General features: G+C 42.6%; 1 protein-coding gene and 1 pseudogene across 1 annotated transcript; one reads left to right on the top strand and one right to left on the bottom strand.

Annotated features, from left to right (window-relative positions):
- Window positions 1-945: 945 nt before the first annotated feature.
- On the top strand, window positions 946-8,435 carry LOC139382702 (multidrug and toxin extrusion protein 1-like; annotated as a pseudogene).
- Window positions 8,436-8,592: 157 nt separating this feature from the next.
- LOC139382521 (multidrug and toxin extrusion protein 1-like) lies at window positions 8,593-17,210 on the bottom strand. The gene is made up of 17 exons (XM_071126615.1): window positions 17,043-17,210; window positions 16,332-16,433; window positions 15,985-16,053; window positions 15,674-15,822; window positions 15,107-15,149; window positions 14,907-14,951; window positions 14,260-14,357; window positions 13,998-14,095; window positions 13,782-13,895; window positions 13,582-13,649; window positions 13,237-13,345; window positions 13,029-13,104; window positions 12,840-12,909; window positions 12,477-12,609; window positions 12,085-12,179; window positions 9,945-10,028; window positions 8,593-9,842 (listed from the first exon to the last, which is right to left on the bottom strand). The coding sequence occupies exons 1-17, from the start codon at window positions 17,208-17,210 to the stop codon at window positions 9,540-9,542; spliced, it is 1,824 nt and encodes a 607-aa protein (XP_070982716.1). The 3' UTR covers window positions 8,593-9,539.
- Between the last annotated feature and the right edge of the window lie 4,301 nt (window positions 17,211-21,511).

Below are 21,511 nucleotides of genomic sequence, written 5' to 3'. Positions count from 1 at the left end.
TTGATGAACAAATATGGCTTTATATGTAAGATGGCTAAATAATGAGCTAAATTATTGATTATTATTATTATATTATTATTTGTGCCCTCGTCATATAAGAGCTCTTTGTCACTTCCCACGAGCTGGGTTGTGACAAAAACTCACACTCATTCTTATGTTTAATAAATGTATCATATAGTGTGTGTGGCAGGCTTACAATGATGGTAAAAAAACAGCATTTGAGAGTGCGCTGACCCTGGCGCTAGAGGGGGTACAGCTGACCCTGGTGCTAGAGGGGGTACAGCTGACCCTGGCGCTAGAGGGGGTACAGCTGACCCTGGCGCTAGAGGGGGTACAGCTGACCCTGGCGCTAGAGGGGGTACAGCTGACCCTGGCGCTAGAGGGGGTACAGCTGACCCTGGCGCTAGAGGGGGTACAGCTGACCCTGGCGCTAGAGGGGGTACAGCTGACCCTGGCGCTAGAGGGGGTACAGCTGACCCTGGCGCTAGAGGGGGTACAGCTGACCCTGGCGCTAGAGGGGGTACAGCTGACCCTGGCGCTAGAGGGGGTACAGCTGACCCTGGCGCTAGAGGGGGTACGCAGCTGGAGGTTGAATGTTTGAAGGGGTTCGGGACTATAAAAAGTTTGGGAACAACTGCTCTAGAACACTGCTTTAGAGAAGAAATACTTTATTTTCAAACAATGTTGATGTTTGCAGAGGAAGGAAAGAGCTCCATCATGTGGTGCAGTTGCAGAATTGACAAAAGACTGTGAACTTTGTCCAGCAGTTGATTGGAAATCATGTTTAACAATGCTAGTTGAGATTGCCAGTGTACAGCTAAATCAGAGCTAGGGAGTGACAAAGGATGTCATCAGATAGGAAGTCTCGCTCTGGCAGCTGGCAGCTAGAATACCACCTTGTTCTCACTTGACCATGCAGACTTTTCTGAGCGACAGTCTTTAGAAATGGATTCTAATGGAATTGTGGAGAGCAGGATGAATGGGAATGAATTGACAATATGAGCTGTTTGAGATGTATTCGCAGGTTGATTCCTGTTGAATTCAAAAAAGAAATTCTTGAATTATCAACAATGGCTGGGCCTGTGGTAAGAAACATCTTTATTACATTTTTCCCACAATTAGGTCAAAGTTATATAAAATTTTGCATTTTTATATTACATTATTATTGTTATTTGGCAGTGATGCTTGCATATTATTGAATTCACTTAAATGCCACTGGCACACTGGATAATTATAGGTTACTGGTATCTGGCATACTATATAGGTCTGTTTAACCTGAATCCTCGATTCATCTGTCACCTGGTCTGTTTAACCGGAATCATCGATTCATCTATCACCTAGTCTGTTTAACCTGAATCATCGATTCATCTATCACCTATTCTGTTTAACCTGAATCATCGATTCATCTATCACCTGGTCTGTGAATCATCGAATCATCTATCACCTGGTCTGTTTAACCTGAATCATTGATTCATCTATCACCTGGTCTGTGAATCATCGAATCATCTATCACCTGGTCTGTTTAACCTGAATCATCGAATCATCTATCACCTGGTCTGTTTAACCTGAATCATCGAATCATTTATCACCTGGTCTGTTTAACCTGAATCATTGATTCATATATAACCTGGTCTGTTTAACCTGAATCACTTGGAATTACCTCAAACCGTAGATTGTTTAACACTTCATAGTGTTAGGCCTATTCACTCCACATATGCCTGATAGTATGTACGACGACATCAACTGATTTATCAAATGTTGTGGATGTATTCTATTCTTACCAGGTTATGGCTCAGCTCATGGTCTTTTTAGTGAGTTTCGTCAGTACAATTTTCTGTGGCCATTTGGGGAAGACAGAACTGGCAGGGGTCACTCTCGCCATAGCTGTAAGTATTGATTGATTTATGAGTTTATATAACTTTTTTATTACAACAATTCTGGATAATATTATCCCGGGTACTTGTCTGTCATGCCAAACACAATGGCACAAACAGACTGGTACCTGGCTGTGGTAATATTGAAATTACAGTACACCATGATATTGACATTTTCAACAAATTCTCAAAATCTCTGTTCTGGTCTTCCAGGTGATTAATGTTACAGGTGTCTCCATTGGGTATGGTTTATCATCAGCGTGTGACACACTCATATCTCAGGTAGGAATGAAACCTGGTCTGTTTCCTCCTCCTAACACAGAGCACTGTCTCCAAAATGTTATCAAAGGTGCCTTCACCCTAGCTCTGGTCCAGGGGGTCACACGCGGCTTGCTCAGCTTCAGCAAGGAGCATTTAACGCCCTGGACCAGAGCTACATTATCCTGCCGTGCCACTCAAAGGTGAACTTGATTATGGTTCCTTGCAGACTTTTGGGAGCCGTAACCTCCTGAGAGTTGGGGTCATTGTACAGAGAGCCATCCTCATTCAACTTCTGGCCTGTTTCCCATGCTGGGCTGTTCTCATCAACACAGAACCAATCCTCCTGGCTGTCAAACAGAGCCCAGAGGTCGCCAGGTAGATCAGACCCCTCCAGTCACTGCAAACAGTTACCCCAGATCTAATAGATGTCTAAAATTGCACCCTATTCCCTATATAGTGCACTACTTTTGACCAGGGCCCATAGGGAATAGGATTCCATTTGGGACACAGACTAGATCTCTGAATTTGGCTGTTTTCTCTCATTCACAAAGTGACATGTAGAGATTGGTTTGTAGAATGTGATTATTGTTTTGGATCATTCTGACAGAGCTCTCGTATTTCACTTTAGGCTGTCTCAGGTGTATGTGAAGATTTTTATGCCAGCACTCCCAGTGAGTATACCTATCTACCCAGACACACTTGCACACAATCAATTAAGAAAATAATGATTTTCCCATGTCAATAACTTACTAAAACATGTTTATCATTTATTTTTTAACAGGCCACATTTATTTATCAGCTGGAAGCCAGATATCTACAGAATCAGGTTAGAGCTAACCTAGACCTCAGGTCAGTCACCCTGCAAAGATAATTATAACCTGACCATTTGATCTGAATGAGACTTTATTGTCCTTCAGGGAATCCTATGGCCGCAGGTCATCACAGGTGTGGTGGCCAACGCACTGAATGCCCTCATCAACTACATCTTCCTCTATGTTCTGGGCCTGGGTGTAGCGTGAGTGTCATCCCCAGAGAGGGAATCCTCTGTCACCATCATTACCATTGAGGGCTATAGGATGGGATGGTAATTGTTAGCACTGAGGGCTATAGGATGTAATGTATGTTGTGGATTGTTTTCGGTTGACAGTGGGTCTGCGTGGGCCAACACCATCTCTCAGTTCTCTCTGGCTGCTATACTTTATGCCTACATCCTGTGGAAGGAACTACACAAGGCCACCTGGGCAGGTGAGACATGATTACACTAAAGTAGAGATTATACCGCCAAATCCACAAACTCTTTGAACTCTCTGAACTCCCAGTCTGTGAGTTGAATGGATCACATACAAAGGGATGCATAATACGCATTTATTAGTATTCATTTATTGAGGGGAACAGCAGTGCCATGTCAAACCAAGTGCTCTGTTTGTGGCTTCCTAATGTATTAACACAGCATGGTTTTGGTTTAGACCCAAACACCTTCTGAGAGAACATTAGCATGAACCTTTCAGGGACAATCCCAGTGTCCGAGCCTTGTGTTCCCCTGTAGGTTGGTCTTGGGAGTGCTTGGAAGACTGGGGCACCTACATCCACCTGGCTATTCCTAGCATGATCATGCTGTGTGTGGAGTGGTGGACTTATGAGATTGGAGGCTTTCTAGCAGGTAGGACAACAGATAGATATTTGGGTTGTTTTGATGTCTGTGAATGCCATTGATCTATTTTTGTTAAAGTGAAATGTTGCTCTATATTTGACTATTTTCTTGTGGATACTTCTACACATTACAAACTGTTTAGATACTACAGTGTTTCTACTTTGGTTTGATATCCTGTCTCACTACCTCTCAATGGCAGGTCTGATAAGTGAGGTGGAGCTTGGAGCACAATCAGTCGTCTTCGAACTGGCAAGCATTTGCTACATGGTAAATATATAGTTGAGATTTACTTGAACTTTTCGGCAAATGTTCATCCATCATACTATATATTCACACCAGGCACATAGGAAGTGAATGATCTGGTTGCAGTCCCAGAGATTGATCATGGTGTGTGTGTGTGTGTGTGTGTGTGTGTGTGTTGTCAGTTCCCTCTAGGGTTCAGTGTGGCAGGCAGTGTGAGGGTGGGCAGTGCTCTGGGGGCTGGAGATACAGAGCAGGCCAAGCTGTCTGCCAAGCTGGCCATGTTCTGTGCTGGTACATGTGCCTGCCAAACACCTCAAATGATATTTCAAAGCTTGACAACAGCAAACGAAGCATTCATACAATAATTAAAGGATTCAAAGTTTTACTGGAGATATGTGTTCCGTCTGTGCATGATCTGTTGTCTCTGTCCAGGGTCCGTTTCTGTGTGCTTGTCGGTTCTTGTTGGGATACTAAAGGACAAAATCTCCTACGTCTTTACATATGATGAGTGAGTAATGTAGTCTATGGTAATTTACCACTCCAGATTTGTTCCTGTGGCTTTGGGATCTGTTGATCGTCACCATGGCTAAGCAGTTTGTTGTGTTTTACTACATCACTGGTGTGTTTTATTGTATCGTTATCACCAGACCTGTGTATGAGAGTGAACATTAATAACCTTTCTCTATGACATAACTAAGTCACTCACTGTAATACAGACGTACACTGTCATGAACTTTGCTTACATATTCCTTTACACTTTAACTAGGGTGAGGTGTCTCTGTCATTGATTCTACATAACTGAATGTATTTATTCACCCTGAATTTCTACCAACAGGCAGATCAGAGAGAGGGTTGCTCAAGTTATGGCTTTCTACGCCCCTTTTCTTCTGTTATATGCAATATCGGTAAGGAGTCAATGCTTCTACTGTATCACAACTTATAGCTCCTTTTACTCATCACAATATGGATCCACTTTTTATAATATCAAAGGTATTTATGTATCTAATGTAACTGCCAAAATAAAGGAAACACCAACATAAAGTGTCTTAATAGGATGTTGGGCCACCACGAGCCAGAACAGTTTCAATGCACCTTGGCATAATTTCTAGAGGTGGAGGGAGTCACTGAGATCTCTTCTTCTAGCCATGGTAGCGAAAATAATGGGCAGTTTTATACATGACTCTAAGCATGATGGGATGTTAATTGCTTCATTAACTCAGGAACCACACCTGTGTGGAAGCACCTGCTTTCAATATATTTTTTAACCTTTACCTTAATCTCCCAATATACTTTGCATCCCTCATTTACTCAAGTGTTTCCTTTATTTTGGAAGTTACCTGTATATACAGTGCCTTCAGAAAGTATTCATACCCTTTGACTTATTCCACATTTTGTTGTGTTACAGCCTGAATTAAAAATGGATGAAATATATGTTTTTTTCTCACCTATCTACACACAATACTCCATAATGACAAAGTGAAAACTTGTTTTTAGAAATATTTCCAAATGTTTAGAAAATTAAATGCAGGGTCTCTAAGAGCTTTCCACACCTGGATTGTGCACCATTTGCCCATTACAATTTTCTAAATTCTTCAAGCCCTGTCAAATTGGTTGTTGATCATTGCTGGACAAACATTTTCAGGTCTTAGATTTTCAAGTCAATTTAAGCCGAAACTGACACGCCTGCTCCCTGCATTGCGCACTCCTGCCACCATCATTATGCACACCTGCTCCCCTCGCCACTCGCATCAGCGATTCATTACACTCACCTGGACTCACCTGTGTTTATTTCCTCCCCTATATCTGTCTGTTCTCTAGGTTGTCCCCCACATCAGCATTAATTGTCGTATATCTTTGTCTTACCTGGTTCTGACGCTGTTCCTGTCCTGTTCCATGTTTGTGCTAAATTAAATGTCAACTCTCTGTACCTGCTTTTCATATCCAGCATTTGTCCTTACCACATGAACATTCACTGTCTTCTTGATAAGCAACTCCAGTGTAGATTTGGCCTTGTGTTTTAGGTTATTGTCCTGCTGAAAGGTAAATTCCTCTCCCAGTGTCTGGTGGAAAGCAGACTGAACCAGGTTTTTCTCTAGGATTTTGCCTGTGCTATGCTCCATTCCATTTATTTTTTATCCTGAAAACTCCCAGTCCTTTAACAATTCCAAGCATACCCATAGCATGATGCAGCCACCATTATCCTTGAAAATATGGACAGGGTTAGTCAGTAATGTGTTGTATTGGATTTGCCCTAAACATAATAGTTTGTATTCAGGACAAAAAGTTAATTGCTTTGCCACATTTTTTTGTAGTATTACTTTAGTGCCTTGTTGCAAACAGGATGCATGAGTATTTGTATACTGTACAGGCTTCCAGCTTTTTACTCTGTCAATTAGGTTTTCTCCTATCATAGCCAGTAAACTCTGTAACTGTTTAAAAGTCACCATTGGCATCATGGGGAAATCCCTGAGCATTTTTTTCCCCTCTACGGCAACTTAGTTAGGGATGACGCCTGTATTCTTGTAGCGACTGGGTGTATTGATACACCATCCAAAGTGTAATTGATAACTTCACCATTCTTTTTTATTTTTACCCATCTATCAATCAGTGCCCTTCTTTGCGAGGCATTGGAAAAACTCCCTGGTCTTTGTTGTTAAATCTATGTTTGCAATTTACTGCTCGACTGAGGGACCTTACAGATAATTGTATGTGTAGCGTACAGAGATGAGGTAGTCATTCAAAAATCATGTCTAACATTATTATTGCACACAGAGTGAGTCCATGAAACTTACGTGAGTTGTTAAGCACATTTTTACTCCTGAACTTATTTAAGCTTGCCATAACAAAGAGGTTGAATACTTCTCTACTCAAGACATTTCAGCTTTTCATTTTTTATTTATTTATTAATAAAAAATAAATACAAATAAAACATAATTCCACTTTGACATTATGGCGTATTGTGTGCAGGCCAGTGACAAAACAACTCAATTTAATACATTTTAAATTCAGCCTGTAACACATTTGGAAAAGTAAAGGGCTGTGAATCCTTTCTGAAGGCACTGCACACATGTTTATAGTGGAACAGTAACCGTGTCTGGTTCTCCTGTTTCCCCAGGCTGCCTCAGGTAGTATTATAAGGGGGGCAGGGAAGCAGAAGGTTGGGGCGATATGCAACATCCTGGGTTACTATGGGGTTGGCTTTCCTATTGGAGTGTCCCTGATGTTTGCTGCCAAGCTAGGAATCATGGGTAAGAACATCTATAACATATTCTGAATGTTGTCCTATGAATTTATGGGGTAATACAGTATCACATTTATTTTTCAGTCTTTTGATTGCTCCAATATTGCACCTGGGCACCTGACTGTTTTGTATTTTAACAACATCACATTGTTGGTTTGTGTAGCAAGGTGACAAGTTGGCTTAAGCGAAGACAAACTGCCGCCAATCTCCCTACTGCCTCTTTCAGTTGTCTTCTCTTCTTTGACTGTTACTGTTATGCGTCCTCTCCTCTCCCAGGCCTGTGGACCGGTCTGTTTACCTGTGTGTTCCTACAGTCCTCCTTCCTCATCGTCTATCTATCCAGAATGAACTGGAAGAAAGCCACTGTAGAGGTGAACACAGGCATAACCCTCAAGTCTTTATTTAATTTAATGTAAATGCCTTGAAGGGGATCTTAATGATGTGTTGGGTTGTTTGCAGGCCCAGATCAGAGCTGGGATACAGGGGAACTCTACAGACATGGGTAAGAAAGTCTACATCAATCATTGACCCTTCACTTTACTGTTCATCATAACTCTCTCTATGGCTTTACAGGTATCATTTTATTCGTGGTTATGTAAGAAAGAATGCTCTGTCTAATAGGTGTGTTTATGTGTGACAGACATGGCCCCAGAGGCCCATTCAAATGATTCAGCTCCATGTGAGGGCCACAAAGACAGAAATGCCCTGGCTGAAGATGGGGCTGAGGCTGATGGTGAGGCTGGGGACAGGGTGGCCCTCAACAAGGTGGGGGCACTGCTGGCCCACAGGGCCCTGCTAATGCGGAGGGCCCTGGCTCTGTGTGTCATGCTCTTCATCCTAGCCCTGGGAATCATCATCAACCTACTGCTCACCAACCTCACTTGATGAACACAGAGTGAGTTCCAGAGAAAATGTTCCAGTTTCAAAATGAATGGGTTCCAGAGATAGCTCCACTCAGTGAGAGTGGTCAGAGGACCACCTAAGCAACGAAGCAGAGAAGATAGGAGTGAAGAGGAGCTGGCCAAACTACAGTATGGTGCCAAAATTCCAGTACTGTTGGTCTGTGAGGAGGCAAGGGGTTACTTATTCTGGACCTTTTCATTAATCATCTGAATGAAACTGTATCACACTGGGAGCTGATTACACAAACCAATCAAACCTAATGTTTTCTCATGGTAATATGATATATATATATATTGTAAACTAAAAAGTAAAGACAGACTCACACTGTACCATCCTAAATGTTTGTATTGCATTCTATTCATTCATTCCAAAACCAGTGGCGTCATGCCCATAGGGTGCACGTGCCCCCTCAGATTTGTCCAATTTTTACAGTATTTTTACAGCACACTGACTGGACCAGGCAAAGAGAACACCCCAAACCCCCCTTTAGTCTTTCTAGTAAGTGGTTCCCTCCAAGGTGCACAGAGCAAAGAAATGCCTAGGCAGGAAGCTAGATACTCTACTGCATGCAGTAGAGTAGGAGAGAGAGAGTGATGCCGGTGATGTGCAGAAGGGTATAATTGTAAATTAATTTGATCAAGCTGTGTAGCCTATTGATTCCTTCTTGATGAATATATCAAATCAAAAATGCTTTGTTGTTTCTCTGTAATACTAGCCACCTAGCAAGTTTTTGAAATTGGCATTAGCTAACCAGCTAGATAGATTCCCAACTTCATACCTACACTTTTAGAAAAAAGGATCACAAAAGAGTTCTGAGGTTGTCCCCATAGGATAAACCTTTTTGGTTCCAAGTTGAACCCTTTTTGTAGGACAGAACTCTTTTTGGTTCTATGTAGAACCCTCTACATGGAACCCAAAAGGGTTCTACCTGGAACCAAAAAGGATTCTATCTGGAACCAAAAGGGGCTCTTCAAAGGGTTCTCCTAGGGGGACAGCCAACGAGTGTAGCTAACAAACCATGTCAGGCTATCAATCAAGTTAGAGTAGCTTGTCTAATTACTGTATCTTAGCTGGGCATGCCTGCTGCCAAGGTTGCTACACTTTAGAAAAGCAAGCCCTTACTAAATGTACTGAAGGCATAACATTTCTTAAAGAATCAATTTGCATCATTCATTAAAATGACAATTGAACAAGGTAAGAGGTATGCATAGATAACCTACAGAAAAATATACATAATGATTATAGCTCTAGATTGCAGGAAAAATCTGATTCACGTTTAATAATTGGTGTAATAACAGATTCAGTGACACAGCACACTATGACTGTCTTGCTACAGGGTCTGTTCTGGATCGCCCAGGTATTACTCCTAGATGAGAACTGTTGACGGGGTGAGTTCAGGGGGGTAGGTAGTGGTAAAGGTAGTGTTGCTCCAGTCTACACTCAGATTGCGCCATGAGCTGATTGGTAGAGGCAGTAGAAGATGGACACTTGTCCCCACAGCTAGGATGACAATGGCAGCCAGTACGGTGAAACCTCTCCTCAGGACCAGCTGGGTGGTAGAGAGCAGAGCTCTGGGGCTCCCATCCTCCTTCTGCACCTCTGGGGTCAAATTGCTTCCCCTGAGGTCCCCCTGGCCCTCATCACTCACTGACATGTATCCATTCACTGTCTGGGTGTGGAAGCAGGCACAATCTGGGTTAGAACAAGGTTATTTGCGAGAGTATAGTATAAATAACATAAAAAATAGGACTGAGCAACATTTTCTACTCACCCTGCCATTGTTCTCTGTGTGGTCAGGTGCAACTATACTCCTCATTGACACCATATGTCCAGCCTTTCCAGCTCGTTTCACAGCCTGTCACAAACAGTTCAACTCTATGATGCTGACAGCAAACATTTTCCTTCACCCACCCTAGGCCACTACTATGCTTCACAGAAACCATAAAGATAGAGGCCGCCCTAGGCCACTACTATGCTTCACAGTAACCATAAAGATAGAGGCCGCCCCAGGCCACTACTATGCTTCACAGAAACCATAAAGATAGAGGCCGCCCTAGGCCACTACTATGCTTCACAGTAACCATAAAGATAGAGGCCGCCCTAGGCCACTACTATGCTTCACAGAAACCATAAAGATAGAGGCCGCCCTAGGCCACTACTATGCTTCACAGTAACCATAAAGATAGAGGCCGCCCTAGGCCACTACTATGCTTCACAGAAACCATAAAGATAGAGGCCGCCCTAGGCCACTACTATGCTTCACAGAAACCATAAAGATAGAGGCCTCCCCAGGCCACTACTATGCTTCACAGTAACCATAAAGATAGAGGCCTCCCCAGGCCACTACTATGCTTCACAGTAACCATAAAGATAGAGTCCGCCCTAGGCCACTACTATGCTTCACAGAAACCATAAAGATAGAGGCCTCCCCAGGCCACTACTATGCTTCACAGTAACCATAAAGATAGAGGCCTCCCCAGGCCACTACTATGCTTCACAGTAACCATAAAGATAGAGGCCGCCCTAGGCCACTACTATGCTTCACAGTAACCATAAAGATAGAGGCCTCCCCAGGCCACTAATATGCTTCACAGTAACCATAAAGATAGAGTCCGCCCTAGGCCACTACTATGCTTCACAGTAACCATAAAGATAGAGGCCTCCCCAGGCCACTAATATGCTTCACAGTAACCATAAAGATAGAGGCCGCCCTAGGCCACTACTATGCTTCACAGAAACCATAAAGATAGAGGCCGCCCTAGGCCACTACTATGCTTCACAGAAACCATAAAGATAGAGGCCGCCCCAGGCCACTACTATGCTTCACAGAAACCATAAAGATAGAGGCCTCCCCAGGCCACTACTATGCTTCACAGTAACCATAAAGATAGAGTCCGCCCTAGGCCACTACTATGCTTCACAGAAACCATAAAGATAGAGGCCTCCCCAGGCCACTACTATGCTTCACAGTAACCATAAAGATAGAGGCCGCCCTAGGCCACTACTATGCTTCACAGTAACCATAAAGATAGAGGCCTCCCCAGGCCACTAATATGCTTCACAGTAACCATAAAGATAGAGTCCGCCCTAGGCCACTACTATGCTTCACAGTAACCATAAAGATAGAGGCCTCCCCAGGCCACTAATATGCTTCACAGTAACCATAAAGATAGAGGCCGCCCTAGGCCACTACTATGCTTCACAGAAACCATAAAGATAGAGGCCGCCCTAGGCCACTACTATGCTTCACAGAAACCATAAAGATAGAGGCCGCCCCAGGCCACTACTATGCTTCACAGAAACCATAAAGATAGAGGCCGCCCCAGGCCACTACTATGCTTCACAGTAACCATAAAGATAGAGGCCTCCCCAGGCCACTACTATGCTTCACTGTAACCATAAAGATAGAGGCCTCCCCAGGCCACTACTATGCTTCACAGAAACCATAAAGATAGAGGCCTCCCTAGGCCACTACTATGCTTCACAGAAACCATAAAGATAGAGGCCGCCCCAGGCCACTACTATGCTTCACAGTAACCATAAAGATAGAGGCCTCCCCAGGCCACTAATATGCTTCACAGTAACCATAAAGATAGAGGCCTCCCCAGGCCACTACTATGCTTCACAGTAACCATAAAGATAGAGGCCTCCCCAGGCCACTACTATGCTTCACAGTAACCATAAAGATAGAGTCCGCCCCAGGCCACTACTATGCTTCACAGTAACCATAAAGATAGAGGCCGCCCTAGGCCACTAATATGCTTCACAGTAACCATAAAGATAGAGTCCGCCCCAGGCCACTATTATGCTTCACAGTAACCATAAAGATAGAGGTATGAGCTGTCAGTCTCTCAATTACCTGAGTCCCTGTATGTCCAAGATAGGGAAGTGAAAAGCCACTGGTGACGTACCTTCTCTGTCATTTTCCTCCAGTCGAGCCTGAAGATGACAGTGATGAAGAAGCTGGACTGTAGAATTACACAGATTAACAGGCCTAACCAGAACCCTGTGGAGAGGAGAGGAGAGGAGAGGAGAGGAGAGGAGAGGAGAGGAGCTTTGACCAAGGACAGAGAACATTGTGTCATCTTCAATACAGAATAGCTCTGCTATTCATGATTCTTAATTGCTAGTGAGAGCAACTATTTTTCTGAATGTTTTTGTACCAAATTTCTGAATTTGATCATAACCATACTTCTGGTTTAAGTATATGGCAAGGCAGTAAGAATGACCAAAGACCTCTGGTCATGAACAGGATGTCTAAAATTGTGTTTGGTTTTCATAAAATTCAGAACTGAGTACATACCTACAACCCTGAGGCCAGCTGCAAACATCAAAGAGATGCCCAGTGGAAGGCCCACGCAGTAGTAGGTGATGAGATTAGCCATCGCTGCTATCTTCTGTTTGCCCGTGCCCAGGATGATTCCCATACACACACACTGGGACAGACAGACAAATCTCAGATTAGTGGGTGTTAACAGAGAGAGACAAACACTGTTACCAGGTTTCATAGCTTATCACTCATTCAACCAATGTTCCTGGGTCCCGGACAAATACACAGACTATCTCTCTTATTCCACTGTATATTAATGACTTCTTATTATAGCAGTGTTATTGCATAAAATGTTATTCATTTTTCAATGGTTACAAACCACTTGAGTGCACTTACCACTAGCCCATCAAAGAACTGAAGAACACAGTACACATTGAGAAGTTGAGAGACCAGAGATATGATCTGCCTGAAAAGGAAAGAGAGCATGGTTATTGAGATGGTCAGGTTCCAATTTGGGACTGTCTTGACTTGAATCAATGAGTTGAATATGTGTGTATATGTATATATGTATGTATGTGTACTTACGCATCAGAAGTAAACATGAAGCCGATTACTGTTTTAGTAGAGATCAGCATGATTCCCTGAATTACTGCCATTGAACCTAGAGCATGGGACAGAGGTAAAAGACCAAGCATTACTGCAAAATAACTACTAGTTTGTCAAAGTAATTATTGTCATTTTAGTTCAGCATAGATCCCCATAGATGGTTTAAACCAGGGCCATATGAGCTGACCTGACAGGGCAAGGGACACCTTGCTGGTGAGGATGGCCCCGGCTGTGTCTCCGGCCCCCAGGGCGTTCCCCACACGAACACATGCTGCAGCCTGGATCCCCAGGGGGAACTTTACCCACACAACACAACACATGGACACCTCATAAACAGCTTGCTGTCTTAGTCTAACCATGCCTCAAACAAAGTTAATGTGTGTTTTCGCCTCAAATTTTACTTTGACCTGTAGCCTACAATTTTGGGTTATTCTTCAACTTATTTGGACTGGATAGCCAGGGCATTGGGTTTTGTTTGGTTTCCATGATAGGACTGTTAGGGTGGGTGTGTAAGGAGTTCTGTACACAGTACCATGTAGTTGATGAAAGCCAGCATTATGACCACGTGTTGCGCAGCCAGGTCCACTTCACTCAGCATGCCTGAGAAAGAGAGAAGGAAAGAGAGAGGGGGAAGAATGCAGAGGTGGATGTTACATAAATATGGTTGTTTTGGCCTTTGGAATGTGACTGTTCATTGGTTCATTGGTGTTAACCTTAAGAGCTGAAATGTACCTGCAAGGAACCCCCCAAGCTCATAGATCCACCATTCGAAGCACAGCATCAGTGTACTGGGGATGGCTAGTTTCATATAAGAGCCCCACTCCTGCAGCGCTTCTGTAGTCCAGCCTGTAGGGAGAGACAATGGCCTGTTCATCCCAACACAAACCAGTCGATTTCAGTGGGTCACATTCATCAGGCACAATCACAGAGATGTGGACGTTCTATTACCTCCCCATGTTTTCACATGTAGCTTCTTCCAACAAATGTAAGCAAATAAGAAGGAACATATGTAGAGTTGGGAAAGCGTATTAGCTGCTGCCGACCCTCTAGAAAACAAACACACACAAACAAACAAACAGAAACACACTCCATGAAATGATAATGAGCATTGCATACTTACACTGGCAGGTACATACTTGATACTTTGACTATGTGACTGACTGTTAAGAATATGGCACTGTTATCAATGTTATTGTGTGAGCACACCTACATAACTCCCAGGTCCATCCAGTAGAGCAGGATATAGTTTGTCACCACATTGGCGATGTTGGCCGCTGCTGCTGTGTACATCTGAGGCAGTATTATCCCCTGAGCACAGAAACACACTCGTTGATATGATTATAAACATCAGAATCACACCTATGATTGTCTTACTCCTTAACCCAGATGATATACAAGAGACTGGGATGAGGATGCCATCATAGAAATAAGAATGAATAGGAAGGGCATCTCCATATAAGTAATTGATGGCATAATGGGTGGACTGGCAGCCATTTTGAGTATACCCATGCCAGGAAGTAAAATCAGGAAGTGTACCCTTCAATCTGTGCTGTGATTTGTTGAGTCAACTCAACTGACATTACAAAAAAAACATGAGCCACTTCAATTAGCATCATTTGAATGAACATGCTACATTACCATGGTAATCCAGCATCACTTGATAGAACATTCCAAAATAACATGAAAATTATTGCATTACAATACTTGGCAGCCATTGTGAGTGTACCTATGAGTTTACCAGTCAATTGCCAGGGTAAGAGCTTCCAAGGCCATTCTATTCATTCTTATTTCTATGGATGCGATGAGGTGTGAGAAACAAAACAAGTCAGTTGTAGCCCAGCAGCACGGTCAGTGTACCTGGTTCTGGAGATAAGAAGCCTGAAGTTGATGCAGGAAAATAGCCTAAAATAAAGAGATACAGAGTAAATGACAAAGACAGGGAGGAGAGGATGTTCTATTCATCTAATAAGAATAGGTTAATGGAGCCAGCGAGTTGAAAACAGACTAAATTGAAGCCAGTCTAAACAAGTAGGTGTTTGATAAAACAGACAACTCACTGGCACTGCAGGTAGGTAGGCGATGACATACAGCTGTGCTATCCTAAAATACAGAGCATATATTCACTGTTAAATCACACTAAATTACTACACGTGTTTCCATGTATTAACCCTATACACACCACATACTGCTACACTCTATCCATTTACCATTATGTTGTCTATAAAAGTCCCCTATTCAGGCAGCAGTGTCAAAATGTTTATTGCATCTAGAAACGAACAGCAATCTGTACATCTCATTGAGTAGGTCAATTGGCTGTGAAAACATTGCTGGCGTTTCCACTGAATGGAGTGTTTGTGGAATTGCCAGGGGCCACATTTGATGCTGAGAGCAGCCAGAGATGGTGTTATTGTAGCTAAGAGAATGAAGAGTTCTGTTCTCCCCAACTAGCATACAAACAAGCACATATCTTTACCCAGCATCAGAGGCACGGCACCGTGCATCAGCTGTATCTGTGCTTTGAGTAGGGCCTCATATATTTCCTGACCTGGTTTCCAACCTGGTTAAATAAAGGTGAAATAAAAAATAAAAAATAGCATTGACTTGATTTGATTTTTACACTGTACCTGGCCACTTCAGGCTCCTGGCCCAGAGCCAGCAGGATAGACTGGGTGTTGAGGAGCATGGCCCAGCAGGGGAGACAGAAGAGCAGTAGGATCAACACACTCCTCTGGAGAATCACCCCCACACGCTGCAGGTTCTTACCACCAAATGTCTGCTCAGACACACACACACACACACACACACACACACACACACACACAACAGCATGAATGACATAAGACATTATCGTTAGGGTCACAGACTCTGACAGTTGCATATATTTCAACAGGAACGTATACTTCAACTACTGCATGTTTCATTTACACGTACATACCTGAGATACCAACGTGTCACATGCTAAGGCAAGTCCACCTCCTGTTGCTGCAGTCGTAACATTAATAGTCTGAAGAAGATGACCATCAAACACATTTACAGCACACGATTACATAAAGATTTGCATTCTTACAGTATGTTAATGTTTTTTTATGATAATTGATTATTGATGATTATTATTATCCCCTTCCTTGTGGTTCTTCAAAGGAATACCAGAATATATAGGGACCTGAGGTGATGTTGTAATATTTCTTTCCATTCCTCTCCAACCACATACTGAGGGACATTTTCTTATCTAAGCTGATAGATCCCAGCAGAGTACACAACATAGCCAGAGGATTGACTCACCGCGCAGGCCAGGCCATAGCCAGCTAACATCTCATTCCCCAGGCGACCACAGAACATAGTGATGACAAACGGAAGCAGGTAGTTTAGGATTCGAGATAGCAGCTAGGGGAAGACAACACTCATAAACAATAACAAACACCCTACTGGGCAAAAGCCCAATAATCTATGTGATGATGTTGAATCAATGTGGAAAACTCATTGGATTTGCTAAAAGTAAAGACATTTCACCTCACTTTGAAACTAAATCCAATGACATGGTGAAATGTTTTGTTGATTTCACGTTGAATTCACAATAGTTGACAACTCAACCAAATGTAAATCAAAACTAGACGCTGAACTGATGTCTCTGCCCAGTGGGACAGACATTACTTCTAAGTCAATCAAGAGAAATATACTTGAAACACTAGTTCTGATGGGCTTTAGTGGCCCTCGGAGTGTACTTTGAATAAATCATAGTGCCATTAGTATGCACTGCACAGTACATCCTGTAGCCTAGTATTTCACTCTCACAGAGTAATCTACCTATAACCCTGACAACAGAGCTATCCACTCCAAACAGTGCCACACAATAGTTGTGTCCCAAATAGCACCCTATATTCCCTTTATAATGCACTACCTGGTCAAAAGTAGTGTTCTATATAGGGAGTATATGGTGCCATTTGGGAAACACAATAACACACAACAGGCTCGGTGGGCAGTGCCAGTCCTTACCAAGGGTCCAGTCATCCGGAGAATGTGGTAGAGCTCCTCTCTATGTGCCAGGGGGATTCTGTGCCTTACCCAGCGGCAGCAGAACAGTTTGGCACTAGACTCCTCCATTATAGGTGGACTAGAATTAGAAGTGAGCCCAGATGCCAGTGTAGGCCCAGACTCTTCCATCCCTGCCTCTGTGTCTGTGTGTGTCCCCTCTCAGTCCTCAATAGTGTTACTGCTGGGACTGTGCTGTAACTCCCCTGTCACTGTCAGACAGACAGCTCCTCTGCAGCTGTGTAAGCACTGCTCTGGTCAGCAGGTCACCAATGCAAAGTTTCAACATCCCAAAAGGCTTACATATTAAACACAAGCGTGAAGCATCTCAAGTGCCTTGTCATTGCATAATAGAAGGACTCAGATAAACAGAACAACACATTCAACCCAAAATACAGTACCAGTCAAAAGTTTGGACACATCTACTCATTCAAGGGTTTTTCTTTATTTTTTACTATTTTCTACATTGTAGAATAATAGTGAAGACATCAAAACTATGAAATAACACACATGGAATCATGTAGTAACCAAAAAAGTTGTTACTATATTTTAGATTCTTTAAAGTAGCCACCCTTTGCCTTGATGACAGCTTTGCACACTCTTGGCATTCAACAAGGACCAAGCTGGAAGACACCAATAAATACCAGTATTTCTATTGCAGGTCTTTTAACTGAATGACTAATCCTTGTTGGGTATTTATTCTTTGTTTGTATTGAATGGATGGGGAGTGCCAACAGAGAGAAACATAATGATTTACATACATGCAATTAACCTTATCGTCATCCTCTTTCCTCAACGCGAAAAGAAACGAGATAGGTGATTAAGAGCATATAGTGATTGTTGATAATATTTTTATGACAAGAATCTTAGCTTCTGACCAAGCAATCCACCTCAACTGCAAAGTCAAATTCAAACTATTCAACTAGATGTGTGTTTATCATTGTGAAGGATGTAGCACATGTTACACATCACATGTTAGACATCACATGTTAGATCACCCGGTCAGTACACTGGCATAAAGCAATAGAAGATCCAGCCTGCTTCATTTACCTGGCCATCTGTAACACTGCGACAGCAGACGGTAATGCAAATGGGAAAAATATATCTTATGAATGGAATATATCCTTATATTCTCATAAACACTTTACGGAAACGTGACTGTTGTCTGAAGTTATTTTATGGAGGAGAATTACAAACCAAAACCAGTAGACACACCCACAAACTATGAAGACACCTATCAGGTAGAGAGAACTGATGACAGTGACAGGGAGATGTAGTATCTAACTGCACTCCCACTATCTCAGCACTGGAGGGTGCAACAGGGCTGTAAATACCTGAAATCTGTCTAAAATCTCAACAGTTATCAAAAGGTTCCAAAAGGGTTCTTCAGCTGTCCCCGATAGGAGAACCCTTTTTGGTTCCAGGTAGAACCATTTTGTGTACCATGTACCCTTCTACATGGAAGCCAAAATGGTTCTACCTGCAACCAAAAGGGGTTCTTCAAAGGATTCTCCTATGGGGAGAGTGTACTGTGTCAGTCTCTGGACCAAGCCTGACTAAATCCATCATGCCAAATCAAACATAATGTGCTGTGTCACTTGACATCTTGTTGTTTCCCCTCTGATGCCCATCTGTTATCGTGTTGTTCACAATCTCCTGGACTGATGATGGCACTTCATATCCCTGCTCTCCTCGCCTCTCTCTCTCTCTTGTTTGGACAGCTTAGAAACACAGGAGCAGAGATATGTGAAGAGGAGACACAGTGGGAAGATTGGATGCAGCTTGGGAATCAAACCCTCAGGTCTCCATGGTCATTATACAGCTGATGTGCTAAGAGCTAGCAGTGTTACCACTTGACCACAGGCACTGCAGAGGGAAGCTATTTCTGTCAGCTATGAAATACTATTGTCCCCTGGCTTCCTCCTCTAGGTCTCAGCCGTCAGGATGAAAACAAACCGTCTGATAAGAGCCCTTCCCCCGCTTCTCTTCCTGGACTGTTTGTGTCAACTAGCAGCAGGTAAGTAAAAAACAACCCTCCTTCCTTCCAAAATACACTGCTGATATCTACCTCTCCAACAAGGAAACTATTCCCTTTCAGCTCTAAGATAATGTTTTTCCAGCACAGTGAGTACCAGTGCTTGGTGTAAAATTCATTTGCCCTGTTATAGATGGGTATGTTTCATGTCTGAGGTGTGAATGCAGTATACAGAGTTAAACAGGAAACACAAACAAAATAGAACAGAAGAATAAAAGCCTTGGAGGAAAGCCAACACGAGTCACCCAACCAAATTATAGTATTTTCCATAAATTATATTGTCTTTCACACAGCATGTCATATTCAGATGATATGAATTACAAACAGAAATAAAAAGCAACTGTAAGTACAGTATATTAAAAACACCCATGTACAGTAATCATGTCTGGTGTTTTTATAATGGCACCATAACAAATTATATTGTTCTCTTGTCTTGGATGTACTGTCAGGGCCCGATTCTGACTTAGGAAATGTAGTTGGTATTCAGACTTAACTTATACAGATAAATAACAGGCATAGAATTATTATTTTTTGCACATGCTACATCGGTCCACTAATACAGGATTAGTAAAGGCCCTGGGCACTACTTTTGTGAGAGAAAAAAATATTTTCAAATATGATTATTTTTATTAATATACAGTGCCTTGCGAAAGTATTCAGCCCCCTTGAACTTTGCGACCCTTTGCCACATTTCAGGCTTCAAACATAAAGATATAAAACTGTATTTTTTTGTGAAGAATCAACAACAAGTGGGACACAATCATGAAGTGGAACGACATTTATTGGATATTTCAAACTTTTTTAACAAATCAAAAACTGAAAAATTGGGCGTGCAAAATTATTCAGCCCCCTTAAGTTAATACTTTGTAGCGCCACCTTTTGCTGCGATTACAGCTGTAAGTCGTTTTGGGTATGTCTCTATCAGTTTTGCACATCGAGAGACTGACATTTTTTCCCATTCCTCCTTGCAAAACAGCTCGAGCTCAGTGAGGTTGGATGGAGAGCATTTGTGAACAGCAGTTTTCAGTTCTCTCCACAGATTCTCGATTGGATTCAGGTCTGGATTTTGACTTGGCCATTCTAACACCTGGATATGTTTATTTTTTAACCATTCCATTGTAGATTTTGCTTTATGTTTTGGATCATTGTCTTGTTGGAAGACAAATCTCCGTCCCAGTCTCAGGTCTTTTGCAGACTCCATCAGGTTTTCTTCCAGAATGGTCCTGTATTTGGCTCCATACATTTTCCCATCAATTTGAACCATCTTCTCTGTCCCTGCTGAAGAAAAGCAGGCCCAAACCATGATGCTGCCACCACCATGTTTGACAGTGGGGATGGTGTGTTCAGCTGTGTTGCTTTTACGCCAAACATAACGTTTTGCATTGTTGCCAAAAAGTTCAATTTTGGTTTCATCTGACCAGAGCACCTTCTTCCACATGTTTGGTGTGTCTCCCAGGTGGCTTGTGGCAAACTTTAAACGACACTTTTTATGGATATCTTTAAGAAATGGCTTTCTTCTTGCCACTCTTCCATAAAGGCCAGATTTGTGCAATATACGACTGATTGTTGTCCTATGGACAGAGTCTCCCACCTCAGCTGTAGATCTCTGCAGTTCATCCAGAGTGATCATGGGCCTCTTGGCTGCATCTCTGATCAGTCTTCTCCTTGTATGAGCTGAAAGTTTAGAGGGACGGCCAGGTGTTGGTAGATTTGCAGTGGTCTGATACTCCTTCCATTTCAATATTATCGCTTGCACAGTGCTCCTTGGGATGTTTAAAGCTTGGGAAATCTTTTTGTATCCAAATCCGGCTTTAAACTTCTTCACAACAGTATCTCGGACCTGCCTGGTGTGTTCCTTGTTCTTCGTGATGCTCTCTGCGCTTTTAACGGACCTCTGAGACTATCACAGTGCAGGTGCATTTATACGGAGACTTGATTACACACAGGTGGATTGTATTTATCATCATTAGTCATTTAGGTCAACATTGGATCATTCAGAGATCCTCACTGAACTTCTGGAGAGAGTTTGCTGCACTGAAAGTAAAGGGGCTGAATAATTTTGCACGCCCAATTTTTCAGTTTTTGATTTGTTAAAAAAGTTTGAAATATCCAATAAATGTCGTTCCACTTCATGATTGTGTCCCACTTGTTGTTGATTCTTCACAAAAAAATACAGTTTTATATCTTTATGTTTGAAGCCTGAAATGTGGCAAAAGGTCGCAAAGTTCAAGGGGGCCGAATACTTTCGCAAGGCACTGTATGTGTTTAATTCAGATTTTCCCATGGCTATGGTAATGGGCTTTGCAGGCGTGGTTCCCTTGCACATGCTGAATACATTTAATTCAACCACTGAAAATCCTGCCACTTGTTAGCCAACAGATTTTCTCGTGGAGTTTTC

Source organism: Oncorhynchus clarkii, chromosome 24 (genome assembly GCF_045791955.1).
Source record: "Oncorhynchus clarkii lewisi isolate Uvic-CL-2024 chromosome 24, UVic_Ocla_1.0, whole genome shotgun sequence".
NCBI classification, from domain to species: Eukaryota; Metazoa; Chordata; class Actinopteri; order Salmoniformes; family Salmonidae; genus Oncorhynchus; species Oncorhynchus clarkii.
Note: the sequence above shows the minus strand (reverse complement) of the source record. Positions and strands in the feature narration are given on the sequence as shown.